Source organism: Callorhinus ursinus, unplaced genomic scaffold, assembly GCF_003265705.2.
Source record: "Callorhinus ursinus isolate GAN/ISIS: 27379988/994484 unplaced genomic scaffold, GSC_fseal_2.0 scaffold29, whole genome shotgun sequence".
Classification (NCBI taxonomy): domain Eukaryota; kingdom Metazoa; phylum Chordata; class Mammalia; order Carnivora; family Otariidae; genus Callorhinus; species Callorhinus ursinus.
In genome coordinates this window covers 16,704,523-16,720,160 of record NW_027397091.1, presented here as the reverse complement: position 1 = coordinate 16,720,160, position 15,638 = coordinate 16,704,523, and the positions used below count along the sequence as shown (strand labels likewise).

At 47.0% G+C, this 15,638-nt stretch overlaps 1 protein-coding gene across 13 annotated transcripts in view; it reads right to left on the bottom strand.

Moving 5' to 3' along the window:
* Positions 1 to 15,638, bottom strand: part of RIN2 (Ras and Rab interactor 2) — a 241,267-nt gene that overhangs the window by 22,048 nt on the left and 203,581 nt on the right. For 12 of the 13 annotated variants that reach the window (XM_073878448.1, XM_025876877.2, XM_073878450.1 and 9 more), the window contains 3 exons: positions 12,454 to 12,526; positions 7,028 to 7,119; positions 2,672 to 3,811 (listed from right to left, as the gene is read on the bottom strand). In XM_073878448.1, the coding sequence (XP_073734549.1) occupies positions 2,672 to 3,811; positions 7,028 to 7,119; positions 12,454 to 12,526 (1,305 nt within the window). The remainder of the gene's footprint in view (positions 1 to 2,671; positions 3,812 to 7,027; positions 7,120 to 12,453; positions 12,527 to 15,638) is intronic. The other variant, XM_073878447.1, reaches the window with a different exon arrangement.

The window sequence follows — 15,638 nt, the reverse complement described above, 5'->3', positions numbered from 1 at the left end:
GGTATTCCGGAGATGGCGTTCGAAGTGAATCCATTCAGAGTGAATCCATTAAAAGTAAATTACTTCCTCCAAGGAAGTGAGATATGGTAAGACCATACAAACAACTGAGAAAAGATCTGGGTTGAATCCAAGCTCCCCTACTTATCAGCAGTGAAACCCTCTACAAGTCACTTTTCATATTTTGGCCTCTGTTCTTGAATTTGCAAAACATGAACTCTATCTACATAAATGTACCAACCTTGAGTTGGTTATGGGGCTCAAAGGAGTGACTGGATTAACCAGTCTATAGTAAACCAGTGAGCACTTCACTCATGAATATGTAAAACACAGACAATTAGACTAAGTTCAGTTTTTTGTTGGAGTCCTAACCGAGTGACTTACACATTGAAGGGGATCAGTTTTCTGATCATTAGGGTCACCTCTTTCTCTCCATTTGGGCAAGTGTTGAGTTTCTCAGGTTGACCTCTGCTCTGGTTCACCTTCCTCTTAATTTCAAAAGCCCAGCACATTCACTGTACTTTCAACACAGAACGATGCTTTCATGGGGGAGGCAACATGTGATGAGGTGCCTACTTTCATGCAAAAGTTTAAAAAAAAAACAAAACAAACAAGCCAATAAAAAAAGTGGAGCAATGCTTAGTTGGCCACACCCACACCTCCATACAGAATTGTAGTCTGAGCTGCCTCAACAAGGGGTGAGCCTCCTCTTCCAAATGCTGCACCTGCTAGTGACTAGCTGGTGTGGCCTGGGGACAAACGGCTCCACCTGGGAAAGCCCTGCTTCTCCACCCCACAGGGGATGGCCGTGCCTGCTTCACAGGGGTGAGGCCAGGCCCCGCTGACATCACCTGGCCAGAACCCTGGCTCATATGAGAGGCTCCAGAGATGTCAAAGTCCCTTCTTGTCATGACCTTAGTATAAAGGGGGCACGTTCTACATGACCTTAGATTTTAAATTAAAAGCCACATCCTTCCAGAGCAGCAAAGTGTATGTTTGTTTTTGGAGAAAATGAGCCCTTTGCACTCTTCAAAGAAGCTGGCAGAAGAGCCTCTCCTGGGGAACAGCACTCTGGTTGGTGCTTACAGTCTCAGCAGGGAAGGAAGGGAAGGCCCTTGTTCCCTCGGGAGCCTTGTCTCTTGTGGGCTGGTTGGCGCTGTGGCCACATAGCTCGGTGCTGACATCAGCTCCCGCCTGGCTCCCCGCACTGGGCTCCCCCAGAGGAAGCTTCTTCCACCGGTTCAGTGTCCCTGTGAATATGGCATGTGAGCTGGTCTCCCCTGAGAGGCGGACTCTGGTGGGACGGGGCGCAGGATGGCCTGGGTAACTATTCCGCCTGCCCCTAGAAACCTTTCTCAGTTCCAAGCACACCACAAGGGAACATTCCTTCCCGTGGCTCTCCTCAGCAACACCCGGCTCTAACCCCGCCCCGTCAAACCTCGAGAAAACAAACAAGGCTTTGATTCCTTTGTGAGAAAAATCAAAGAGCTGCTGAAACTTACTTAAAGGAGAAAGAGACAGAGACAGAGAGGGAGAGAGAGAAAGAGAGGAAGGGAGGGAGGGAGAGAGAGAGAGAGAGAGAGAGAGAGAGAGAGAGAGAGACCACTCTACCACATACTGTTTACTACTTTCAACAAACAGACCCAATCAGAAAGAAGAAATCTGGGTTTAGCTTTAGGAACTGCCTGGAAATATTTGCTAGCTCTTTCAGCTGTGGCTGCGCAGTGAATGAAGTCTCTGAAATTAGCCTTTTAGAGTCAACCTTCTGAAATTAAAAAAAAAATCCTTGCAACACTCTTTGCCCTGGAAAAAAGGATGCCTTGCCAAATTCAAATTTTCCTTGGCCAAAGTAACTATTAACAATTCAGCCCTTCGATGAGGTTATAAAGAAAATATTTCCTCTTGACTTTGGAGAAAACACCTTTCACGTGACCTCCAAATATGTTACTTATTTGAAAGATACACAAAATAAACTTGTCTTGTCTTTTTTTCCTTTTTTTCCCCCTTAATCCAAAACCCTGTTGTTTAAGGAATTCTGCGGCTTCAGAAGCCAGCAGGGTGTTTACCCTTTTGGTAGAAGGGTGACAGGATGGTGGTCCCAGGGGGCTTCCAGATGTGGGTCTGTTGTGGTTACTGAGCTGTCACTTGTCACACAGTTGTGGTCACTATGGAAACCCATCCAGCGGCACACCCCTGATGGCTGCTCTCTTATGAACGCACACGATCCCTCAGTGGAAAGTGTCCTTCCCAACAAAGCAGAGGAAAACACCCTCCCAGAAGACAGCACAAATACCTTTCTACTCCGGCTCTGGCTGCAGAGCCACTTTGAGGAAACACACCACGGCTGTGTCACACACACAGCCCAAAATCAGGGGGGCCACCCGACCCTCAGAAGGCAAACTCTACCCCTGAACAGAACCATTCTGGGGTTCCCATCCGTAGCTCCCCGAAACACTTGCAGCAAGCCTGGCTTACAGCCAGCGAGTCACATCTAAGGTGAGCACTGCTTTAAGAAGCTACCATGCCCTGCCAATGGGTGGAGGGCATAGAGTGTGCTGTTGTTTTGAACTCGAGAAAACTTCAGCCAAGAGAACTGCCACGGGATGCACTGTGCTACGAGGTGACGGGACTCTCTGTGTTTAAAAGAAAAAAAAAAAGCCACGCGAGGACTTACCGATTTGGTCTTCGGGGATCAGCGACTCGATGGGGGGGTCCAGCTCTGAGCTCTGAGCCAAATAGTTCTTCACCTGGGTCATGAACTGCCGGATGGTCTGCAGCATGTCGGTGCTGGACACGTGGCACTCCTTGTTCTCCTGCAAAAAGCTCACGTAGTCCTGCACCAGGCAGCCGAAATAGGTGCACTTGTCCCGGGACAGCTCCGCGATCCGCCTGACCATCCGCTTCTCGGGGGTCAGGAAGGAGCTGAACACCCCGCTCATCTTGCGCAGCTGGGACTTGACCAGCTTGGGTAGCACGAAGGAGCTGTTCCTCTTCTTTTTGGACTTGATGGGGGGGGCCATGGTCTCCTGGTCGCTCTCTTCCTCGCAGTCCTCCAGGCTGCTGTTGGTGTCCGCCTCGTAGCCAAACAGGGGCATGCTGCGGTCGAACTCCAGCGAGTCGGAGGAGGAAGTGGAAATGCTCATGTCGCTCAGCCTCTGTCTGCCTCCACGCCACGGGGCCCGGGGTTCGGGGCCGGCAGCCCTTGTGCAATCCCCCGGGGCCTCGGCAGGCGGGGCCCCACCTGGCCTGCCAGCTGTGCCCGGCCCCGGCGCCTCCGGCTGCAGCTCCCGGCCGGGATACGGCCGGCCGCCGGGCAACGTCTTTGCGCTGCCTTCCGCCTCGAGAAAAGAAGCCTGCTTCTTCAGCCGGGGTGGAGGGATGGGGGTTGGTTTCGTTCCAAGCTGAGCTACGTTCCCATGTTTGTTATGGTTGACTGTTTCTGGCATGCTCGCCTGGGTTTCAGTCCTGGACAGCTGCGGGCTTGTGTGGACACTATTAATAGCGGGTGGCGGGGGCCTGGGTGGGGGGGACCGAGGCCTCTCGGTGCCATTCGCGTTGGGAGTCCTTGTGCAGGGCCGTTTCAGGCCTCCACCGAGGTCCTGGCTGTGCACTTTCAAGAAAAGAGGATTAATAAAACACAGGGCTCCATTGGTCTGGCTGCACTCCAGCTCCGAAGGCGTCCTGGTTTTTATAGAATGCACTCCATTTATAAGGCAGAGCTGACGAGAGGCAGGACAAACACCGTCTGAGGAGAGAGGCCTATGGGGAGGTGGAGGGTTTGGGGGTTTGTTGTCAGCTGGAGAGCTCCAAAAATCTGAAAGTCATTATCAGTGAACACAAGAATGTAAATACAGTACTCTCGGGCCATTCCTTCACAAATTAAAAAAAAGCACACTTGCATGACAACACACGTCTTTGAAGGGGGAGGCGCCACACTTGGATGTTTTGTTTTTTTTTTTCTCTTTTCTTTTTTGCTTTAACTGCATTCCCTTACTGGAAAGGGGAGAAGTGCTGCCAGGCCCAGCTGTGGGCTCACAGAAAGGCTCCAGGGGCTTTTCACCTTCAAAGCCCTTGAGAAGCGGCTTGGCCAACATACAAAGCCAGCCCAGGCTTTGCACAGGTGAGGAAAGGACTGGAACTGTTACAGAATAAGCCTGGAAAAGGCCATGGGGCTCCCCGACTTGCTTTACAAAAACTGAGCTTACTCGAAAAGCAAGCCACTCTTTCCAAGCCACTTCTCCTGGAGGTCCCTTCCAGAGGACCTGGCAGTTCCCCTTTAATGGGCCGGACCAGCAGCTGGGCCTGGGGGATGTTACACAACCCACTTGGGGTTTCACGCGTTCAGCATTAAAATCCCAAAAGGAGGAAAAATACACTCATGGAACCCATCAGCAGAAAAAAAGGACAGCAGACTTATGCAAACGCTAAGTGCAAGTTCAATCATTTATCGTAGTGGTTAGCTGCCCATACTCCCTAAATCTGAGACCTCCTTACTATGGCAACGCCCACTCAACAGTCTTTGGAGCAGTGCACACTGCTTACGCAGCTACGGCCCTATGTCACCCACATACGAGGCTCAGGTTTCCACGCAAGCTGTGGGAGACAGTGATGGTGATAAACGTCATCTGTTGTGATTTCCAGTTGGATTAGGTTTATTCTCTCGCTACAGCTTTGCCTTGTTGTGTTTGCCTAAAATGTGTTTCTTTCCTATGGGCCCAGAATGGCTGATCATAGGGGACAGCAGGGAGGCTGGGACTGGGAGAAGCCCTTGTCCTGTCCTCGCTGTGTGGTAAACATGCCTGATAGTGTCACCTGCTTCCTCTCGCCCTTCCTTTCCTTCTCTCTGGCTCTGCGCTGTCCAACTCGAGAGCCACTGAGCGCTGGAAATCCAGCCATTGTGACAGAGGCATTCAATTTTAAATTTCGCTTCATGTCGATCAATTAAATTTAAGAACAGATGTGCCGTTTGATTACTGGCAAACTTTTAAGTAGTTTTGGAACTAGGGTATGTTATGTGAATGCAGTTTTTCAACTGTAAATTTAATGAAATCTAAATGAAGGTCATGTGTTTCTGATGAAAATTTATGAGATGTGCTGTAAGGATAAAATACATACTGGATTTCAACACTTAGGATGAAAAAAAAGAATGTAAAATATCTCGTTAATGCCTTTAAAATATTGCTTTTATTGTATTTGTACTTTTAAAAATATTCCTTCTATGTCGAAATATTTCAGATCTATTACATTAAATAAAATAAATTATAAAAATTAATTTCATCTGTCTTTTTAATTTTCTTTAATGGGGCTACTAGAAAATTTAAAATTACACACTGGCTTGCTACATATGCATCTCTCTTGCCCAACTGTAAGGTCTGGGTGAAATGGCTCCCACCACCTTTGGGTCCATCTTATTAGGCTTTTACTGCCACTACTCCCAGACTTTATAAGGTTTAGTACATTTATCTCCCATGTGCCTGTTTCTCCCATATGGATTACAGACCTGGGTGGGGGGGGAGGAGAGAGATGGACACTGTTAACTTTTGACTCCTTGGTGTGGAGTGTGTCACAGAGCAGATCCTCCAGAAACATTTGTTGGAAGGACAAATAAATGAAGAACAGAGTTGTAGAAAGTGCTGTCTCTTCACAAAATGAATAATGTGTACACGGACAATTACAAATTGAGTATATATTAATTAGACCTCATTTGCTTCTGGTCAGTGGCCACGAGAACAAGGTATTTAGCATTTATCTTTGCAGGACACAAGCACTGACCATGACACTTCAGTCCTTCAGCCCCGGCATGAAGTAGGCACTGCCCACTGACCACAGAACCAGGAGTTTCTGTGGGTGGAGATCAGCATCGAAAACAGACCTGGAGCAGGTCTTCAAGAGGCCTGTGATCTAGTTGGTTATATTCACTTAAATTCAAGAAATGTCTTAAACTCTCTCCAAAGGTGTCTGAAACTCCACTGCAAGAGATGGTGAAACTTTTCAGCACGGACATTTATCCTACCCTGGTATTTTTACCAGGAATCAGTTTCCCAATCCCGCTACCTAATTGCCCATCAGACAGGCCTCAGACGCATGTAGCAATTCTTTTGAAGCAATCTTAAGTTTGAGAAGGGAGTCTGAATCTACCTCCAGGCGTCTCATAGGTCCTAGGAGCCCTGGTACTTGCATTTCAGCATCTCAAATTTCATTCCAATGCTAAGGCCTGGTTGTAATTCTTTTGGAAGACTGAAGCCCTAAAAATCTTAAGAGAATCTCCCCTTTCAATCTAGGGGGAAGCTCCCCCCACCAAAGTTAAACCCACAAAGATTCTTCATGGCAATAGCACAAGGAAGTGAAATTGGGTGAACTGTATGTCCCAGTCCATTGTCAACCACTGTCCAGAAGCATGATGCTGCGTTTAGGGGTGTTGGCAAAGGGGCAGGAGGGGGAAGCCAGTGCCCAGCTGGCCAGAGCGAGGATGGGCGGCAGCATAGGGGACATGACCCAGGACACCAGGACTGAAATTGAACAAGAGAGGAAGTGAGACAGATGTTTACTTGAGATGCCTGCACGGTCAAATTCCCCAAAGCACAGAAGTACTGTCAATGTCGTCCGTGTGTTCTTGCAGAACAAAACTTGTGCATGTGAGATGTGCTGCGCTATTTCCCTTTCTGCCAAGCACCCCCTTCCCCAGTAGGATGCCACAGAAAGGAAAGAAAGACACAACCCATTACAGAAGTTTGTGTTCCGTTAGGACTTGGACGTTTAGGGTAGCTTAAACCTGACGGGAGTCACTGGGGAGATGTGGGAGTGACCCGGGCAAACGGAGGGCTTGCCTCTGAGAGTCAGTTCAATATTTGACTTAGAAAAAAAGACTCTCAGCAGGTGTGATTCAGGGACCTCATGGACCTACAGGCCACGTTTTGTCACGGAGTTGGGGATTATTTTTTGATGGAACAGTATATCACCAGCCAGCCAAACACTGACTCTGCTCCATAGATTCATTTCAGGAGAGACCTGGGCAGGGGCACCCACTTACTTAGTCCCAGCTGGGCTAGTTCTTCAAGCCGAGCCTCAGTCTTGGCTGTTGAAATGGCATAAGGCAACTTCAAGGTAAACGGCAGAACGTCCCTGATTTTTCAAAAGAGAGAATATTTGTAATTATATGTCTTGTTTCTATCTCTTGTTTGTGTATCCATCCTGGAGATGTTTTAGTTTCAACTGAAATATCCTAAGGAGATGTTTTAGCTTCAGCTGAAATGTCCTAAGGAGACACTACATCCTACCTAACCAGGCCTTGTCTTTACTGGGTACAGGACCGCAGGATTACTATTCTTGACTCTAGGAACACACTCGGGACAGCCTGAGAGATAGGCTTGACTGGTTTTGGTATCTGTAGCAAGGACCAAATTTCCTTCCCGGGGTAGATGAAATATATCTAGCATTAATATCAGAATCCCTATGTTGGTGGATCTTACACACATACACATAAAACATTATGTACTCATTTGCTGCATGTTCTGAACACTGGGCCCCAACTCATTGAGTAGGACTGTGTAATTCTAAACCAAGATTTATGATCTCACTTCCTTACACACGGGAGGTTCACCACTATCTGTTGGTTTTACTTTGACACCTTCCAGCTAGAGCCCATGCGTTGTGCTTTGTGTGTTGGAGACAAAACTTCCTCTTGTTTTAAGGTAGTGCTTCTCTATCTGTAATCCCTGGGAGTCTTGTTTTCCTGCGCGCTCTGATTCAGGAGGTCTGGGTGAGGCTGGACATTGGCATTTGTGCCACACTCCCCGGCGATGTTGTTGCTGCTGCCCCTGCACCGTGCTGAGTAGGGAGGCAAATGGAAAGGACTTCATGCAACAACCCTGCCCCCAAGCAGCATGGGACCATGTGTGCACCAGCAAACACATGCACCCACCATGACAGACCAAAACGCCCAACAGGAAGGAGCTGAGCGGAGCTGCCACCAGTGTCCTTCCACGGCCAGCGAAGAGTGTCATCACCAGTAAGTGCATGGACCATGACCTCCTGCTTTCTCCGGAAGGGCAAAAGCAGACCTAACAAACATCTGCTCATTTTAATATACGAGGGATAAACATTGGTGATTCCCCACCCCTCAGGGCTCACACAAGGCCTTGCCTGATACCAACAGGGAGAAAGCATGTTTTGAATAAATGCATGAATGAATATGCAATAACAATGGTGACTTATCCAAAAAGAAATTATTTTTTCAGTGGTGGTACTGGTCTTACAAAAAAAGAACTCAGGGGCGCCTGGGTGGCTCAGTTAAGTAGCCAACTCTTGGTTTTGGCTCAAGTCACAATCTCAGGGTCCTAGGATCGAGCCCTGCGTCAGGCTTTGTGCTCAGTGGGGAGTCTGCTTGAGGTCCCTCTCTCCCTCTCCTTCTGCCTCTCCCCCTGCTCATGCTCTCTCTTTCTCAAATAAATAAATAAATCTTAAAAAAAAAAAGGAATTCATTCCTTCATTCAACATCATCCAGGTGCTGAGAACGAACAGACAAAATACCCTGCCTGCCTGCATGGAGTTTCACTCCAGTGGATACCAAAAGACAATGAATGAATATGCAGTTTATAGAATACACAAGAAGGGGATGTGTGCCACAGATTTTAAAAAAACATGCAAAGGGGGAATAACAAAGAGTATTCAACTGAGAATTGGCCAGAGAAGACCTCATGAGCAGGTAGCATTTGACTGAAGTTCTAAAGGGGGCCAGGGGGAAAACCATGAAAGAAAGAACTTTCTAGGCAGAGGGAGCAGCAGGTGCAAAGGCCCTGGGGTGTGAGAGGGTCTGGCATATATGAAGAACAGCAAGGAGGCCATCATGGCTGAGGCGGAGTAAGTGAGGGACAAAATGTAGAGCTTTTGCCTGTATTTTGTCTACACAAGATGCTGTGAAAATTTCCACAGAAGAGAATAACTATCCCAAATAACTCATTGTTTACAGTAAGATTAAGCAACATTCTAAACTGAATCAGATTAAATCTAGATGACCAGAGAATTCTGGAACCCCTGAAGCTGTTGACAATGAATAACAAATTACTAAGGTCAATGAAAAGAGCAAAACATGAATACCATGTAATTTGTCGCATGGCCTCTAATATACTGCTCACATAAATACTAAGAGTTGGCAGTCAGGAGGCGGCTCTTTCCTGAGTTGTCAAACCTGGGTCACCCCGTTTCCAGGGACCCTTTCGTCTGCCTCCAAATGGTGTGAGCACTTCCTTCTTCTTGTCCACTTGCATCTGTTCTGGATGAAGCAGGCGGAGCCTCAAGGGATGGCAGTGTTTGTAATAGCTGCTGCCCGAGCCGGGAGAGGCAATGACTCAGATTATAGTCTTAAAGGAAGATTAATGGGAAGCAGAACTTTGTAACGCCAAAGCATCATATAAATATATGTTTCTATGGCTGTACAAACTTAATTAAAATCTTCTTTCTTTAGACAATTGGGGGGAAAGCCACATATGACAAAACCAACCTATGTTTATTTTAAGCTTTACCTTGCCTAATGCAGTACCCGGAGCCTAAACATCACATGGCTGGTTTTGTTTTTTCTTAAGGGCACGTATGACAGGAAACCATACCTGTATTTCACTAATGGGTGGTTTTTGACTTTGATCTACTGGAAAATTAGATGCTGCGCACGAGTCCTCTTCCACTGCACTAGCTAAGGGTAAAACATACCATCTCCTCACACACACACACACACACACACACACACACACACACACACACACAGTCGCTTCCCTCTTATTTTATCCTGTTAAAGAAAGGAGCCCAGATTCTAAAACCTACGTAGCAGACAAAATAAAGCCAACTTAGGTATAAATGTTTCACTCAAGTTTTAGGACACACATAATTTACTTATGAACCTTTGCTCTAATGTCATGTTTCTAAGGGAGAGGAGACTAACTAGTGAGCACCTACTATTGCACCAAGCACTGTACCTCACGTTGGACCCACACAGGCCCCTGGGAAGAAGTTCTGATGTCCCCCATTCCATGGACCAGGAGCGTAGGATAGCATAAATGTGGAGGTCCCTGCACCCACTCACAGAGCTCATGCGGAATTAAGTGGGGCCAGGAACCCAGGTACATTGGTCCATGGAGGGGCGCTGTACAGTGGCAAGATATGAGGTCTAGCATCAAGGCAGGCCTGGGTTTAAATCCAGTATCTGCCACGTATTAACTGAATGATCGTGGGCAAGTGCCCCACTCTCTGAGCCACGGTGTCTTCCAGGGTTGCCACGAGGATTAGAAATAGTGTATATATGGGACCTAGCACCTATAAAGAAAGCCCCTGAAATTATCATTATACTTAATCACTAATAATTAAGAATTATTATTTCCTTTAGCCCTTTGCTACTCAAAGTGTAATTGTAGGACCAGTAGCATTGGCCTCATGACCTGGGAGATTGTTGGAAAAGCAGACTCTCAGATGCTGCCCCAGACCCTAAATCGGAATCCGCATTCTAACAAGATTCCAGGTGATTCTAGTGTGCAGAAAAGTTTGCGAGGCGGCACTCTCCATGAAACTGAGGATGCCGACTGACAGGGAGTGACCAGGCATTCATGGCCAATGTTTGCATCTCATTTGTGTCCTCAGCCCGACTCTTCATGTAACTTCCTGATGTGGTAAGCCACATGCTGACTGATTCATGAATTCTCTAGCCTAGTGCACCTGTGCATATGCATTCCGGGGGACACCAGGGCTGACAACCCAACCACTTTTTCTCTGTGAATACATTTACGGACCAGTAACCAACTAGAACATTTCAAAAATATTGTGGTCAGACTGGGTCAAATCAAGTACTGATGCCTAAGAACATTGCCTTAGGTAAACGAGTAATATAAAGCATTAGAGGAGAAGCAAAAACATGATGAACTTTTGCATTTTGAGGGAAAAAAATAGGAAAATGAATCTTAGGGCTCTCTGATCACAAAATGTCAACGTGGGGATTTTTCCATCAGCACCTTATATTGGTATCATGCTTTGTAGTGTAGAGAAGGCTTTCTTGTGCTTTACCTCCTTCAGCCATCAAACAGCCATGGACAGCAGGTATACCAGCGTCTTATGAATACTGAGGGGAGAGATGGTATCTTTTGGGTGCTGCTGCCAAATACTGCTTTATAGGCGTAACAATTTTTCGCAACAACAGAACAGTCAACAAGCCAACTCTGAAGAGTAAGCATTGGCCAACTTCACCTCTGATCAACATGTTAGTGTTGAAATTCACTTTCGGGAACTGGTTGGCCTCAAACCAGACCAGGTGTAGATTCCTGGGGCCGGCGGGGGCTTCTGTACTGGCTTTTTGTTCTCTTTGAGCAGCCAATACTCATCCTCACATAGGCCAAGGGCTCTTGCCCACTGGGTCCAACTCTAGATGAAGCCCCTTGGTTTCTTCCTTCTGGTACTCAGCACCGGATGCCCCCACTGAAAGTGCCTCCCCACCCTCAGGCCATTGACTGTGTGGCTTTGCCAGCCTGGTGACGTCTAGGGATCAACAGCTCGGTGCCTGCCCCTGGGAGGGCCTAGCCCAACAGGTACAACAAACGTCTAACTCCGTCTTTGAGAACTAACTTGACCCTTAAATTAATATAAAGGAAAGGAACCCCAAACAAGCTTCTCCACTTCAGACTGGGATGGCTAGGAGACAGGACCTTTGGAAACAACCCCGGAATGCATGCCTGTCTGCACTCCATCGGCTGCAACAGGCACACAGAGAAGCCAAGGGGGCCAACTGAGCCCTGCAGACCTACATGGAGGCAACGTCAGCCTCTGCAGATGAAGACTATGAATTCTGAATCACCAAATGAACCCTCCATTTGACAAACTATGATGGCTAGAAAGGAAAGAAACGGGGAGAGCCTTCAGCAACTCACAGCCTCCCCACACTTACTAACACGGTGATCTGGGCTGAACTACTTGTAGTTTAACACACTTGCTTTAGTTACAAAAAGGGCATAAGCACCAAGTGGGCCCGTAGGACAGTGATGTAAGGTTTATGGGCTGGTTTATGGAGCCCATATTTCTAGCATGAACTGCATCCCCTGGAGAGTTTTCAGAAACATTATCAGGGACCTTTAAATGTTAGAGGTCTTCATTGTGGGGCCCTTTATGTGTGTGCGTGTATGTGTACATGTGTGTGTATGTCCCCTGCTTGACAGGTCCAGGTGAAAGGAACCATGGAACAGCTTGAAGACATGGGCATGTTAATTCAGAGGGGCCAGGGTAGTATTCTGATCTTAAGCCTGGCAGAGGGGACTTGGTGATTGTTTTAATTCAGTAGCCAATCCGCCAGTCCTTCTAGGGACATCTCATAGGCAGCAAGCCTCCCAGAACCCTCTGCACTGCTTTCATCAAGAAACCCCAGGGCTGTTTATACTGTATACACCAAGCAGATGCTTGAAATCATTAAGAGGTGAAGAGTCTTACCTGCTGATGCAGTAGAAAGCAATGAGCCGGAATAAATCCGCAAAACTGATTCCCGAGCCTTCCAGGGAAAAGGCTGCAAAAGAGAGATTTCAGAAAAGAGCTGAGTGTCCCGGAGCATTGTTCTGGGAAAGGAAAGGCCCTCTGGTGTTGTCTGCTGCGTATGTAGGACCATCTCTGTGCTCTCAAACCAACTACTGTGTGGCTTATCAGAACCAGCTGTGGGGAGGATGTGTGTCACCAGAAACAGGCCAGTAGAGAGTCCATGGCCTAAAAGTTCAGGCCCTGACTCATTCGGAGCACAGGCTCCAGTGCTTGGTAAACAGACCAGCATGGGCTCAAATTGCACAACTATCTTTTCTAGAAAAATTCCAAACACATGGGGCACCTGGGTGGCTCAGTTGGTTAAGTGTCTGCCTTCGGCTCAGGTCATGATCCCAGGGTCCTGGGATCGAGCTCCGCATCGGGCTCCCTGCTTGGTGGGGAGCCTGCTTCTCCCTCTCCCACTCCCCTTGTTGGTGTTCCCTCTCTCGCTGTGTCTCTCTCTGTCAAATAAATAAAATCTTAAAAAAAAAATTCAAATGCAAAGTTGGGCAGGGGACAAGGGGCCACTCAGGTCAGCGTGAGAGGCCATGAGCATACCATAGTGCTGGGGAAACACCAAAGCCCCCACTGCCCTTGACCCTCCTTGGGTGGACCTACTGGGTCACATTCCTCTCTTCCAAAACAGGCCACCTCCGGTTAAGACACAAGGCAAAAGGAGTACAAAGCTTGGAGGAAAACACAAGGTTCCAGGAAATTAGCTTTGGGATAAATTCAGTAGGGAAGATTCCAAACCCCATTTACTTCAAGCGCCCCCACCCACCCCCACCACCACCAAGCGCACAGGCTTCCCAGCGACCATGTGCTGGCAAGATGGCCATCTTGCACATCTTCCAAATGGCAGGACAGCGAGTGGTTTGACTTCAGATACTTACGTATTTGCCAACCACTCCTCACGCTGTGTCGGCCAAAATGCCACTCAGGCAGTCATCCTTCCAAAAACATTCCAAATAGCCTCAGCTTTGTGAAGATTTCCTCTGTTCCTCAATCAAATGCATTTTTCTCCTTCTTATAACACTCCACATCCTCATTCGTGTTGCTTGTTATTTGCGTATGTTGTCTTAGTTTGCTTATTTAGTATCTCCATAGCACCCACAAACGCACCTATCCCTCTACACATGCACCATGACAGGCAGACAGAAACAGAAACGTACACGTGCACCATGATTTAATGAGTTGAGTAGGAGGAAGCCAATGTGGGGTAGGTTAACCTCTCTGAGCCTTGGTTTTCTCATCTGCACAATGGACAAGAATAGTACTTTCCCTCTCTTCCAGAAGAGTAGGAGTGGGAACTGAAATTTTAAAAAAAATGAAGTAATTGTATGTAGGTGATAAGTCACTGAGTTCTACTCCAGAAACCAATATTGCAGTGTATGTTAACTAAGTCAAATCTAAGTAAAAAATAAAATAAATAAATAAAAGTAAACAAATAAGCAAACACCAAGATCTGGGCATTAGGTGTGCTGGTTCCTACTGGGGTATTGCTTCTTTTAGGTGTTATTCTCTCAGCTGACAGACCAAATATATGAGTGTATAGTAACCTGTGTAAATACATCCAACTACAAATATTCCCTGTATGTAACCACCTGTATCAATATCAAGAGAAACCTGGGTTCTTACTGATGATCCAACACTAATTCTTACCATGTGGATCATTCTAGTCTCCTGCTCTTGTTTATCTGTAACCTCCGCCTCCGAAAGGGAGAAACATGGCTCCCCCCATCTGCCACCATTTACTTCGTAAAGTCCAGTATACATGTATAGTGGCGTCAGAACTGTTAACCTGTCCCCCTGTGGGAAGCCACTTTTATAACCACAGTATAGTACGCATGTGCAGTTCCTTTTGCCTCTAGTCTTACAGACTTGATTGTCATAATACCCGTTATGCAAGTAAAATCTGTTTATTACCTAAAAAAACACAATACAATACAATACAATACAATTAAAAATTGAGTAATTCATGTGAAAGCAGTCCATACAAGTATGAGCTGTTCTTTATGATTAAACCATACTGTCCAGATGTTGTGACAAAATATCTGTTTTCCTAGCAAGCCCTTCCTTTCTCAATCTACCTCCGTTCATAGAGAAGCCAGGCCCTGGCCAGGAAAGGGCTAGCATGGCTGCACCAAGATCTGTGGTAAGCAGTTACAAAGGAATGTTTTGCTCAGACCAGCTTTTTCAGCCACTGTAAGTCCCCTGGATAGGAAGAGGGAATTGATAAGTCTTGACACGATCGAGAGGAAAAATCTTTAGCTGGGAGGAATCTGAGATGAACACCAAGAAGGTTTTAAAGTATAAACACTAACTGTACTTACTGTAGGGGGACAAAGAGGGGGCTTCCAGGCTAACTTATCACGCTTCACTTTGGATATTAGAAGGGATGTAAAAACCACTTAGATCTATCACTTCTTGGCTAGCCAACTTCCAAAAGCCACCTCAGCATTGCCTTCCCTCACTTAAAATTTGATCCACTGTCTTTGGAATGGTGGGTTTGCAATCTATCTTGTGATTACCTCCTCATGCAAATACACTGGTATAAGCCATGCACCAGGGTCACTGACTGCTCGTGGAGGTTTTCTGGGCATCAGTGACCTTGCAGAGCCTGGAGGAAACACACCTCAAGGCACAGGTTGACAGCTAAACCTGAGGCTGGCCACAAAGAGGCTGGCATGTTTTACTTCTGCTGGAAATGTCTCCTCTAGACTCTGTGAAGGCCATTTGGTTCAGGGAGACTATGAACTCCGGGCTAAGTATAATCCCTTCCTTGCCCTTAAACTGACCTCAGGACCTTCGCTTTCTTCAAACGCAAGGACTGAGGCTTGCTTAGGTGGAAATCGGGAAGCAAGCGAACATCCTGGTCTTCGTCTTGCTATTGAGAGAGTCGCCGGGCTTCCAAACTCACCTCTTCTGCCTCAGCTTGCTAACCTGTGTTGTCAATGAAGCCTTCCCCTTTGGGGCACAGAGACACTACGGATCCTTTGCTGGAGGTTGCCAGTACACCAGCACTGTGTGTCCCCTTTTATATTTAAAACGTGGCCTCCCGAGACTTCATGTTTTCAGGGATTGCCGAATAGCGGAAGAAAACC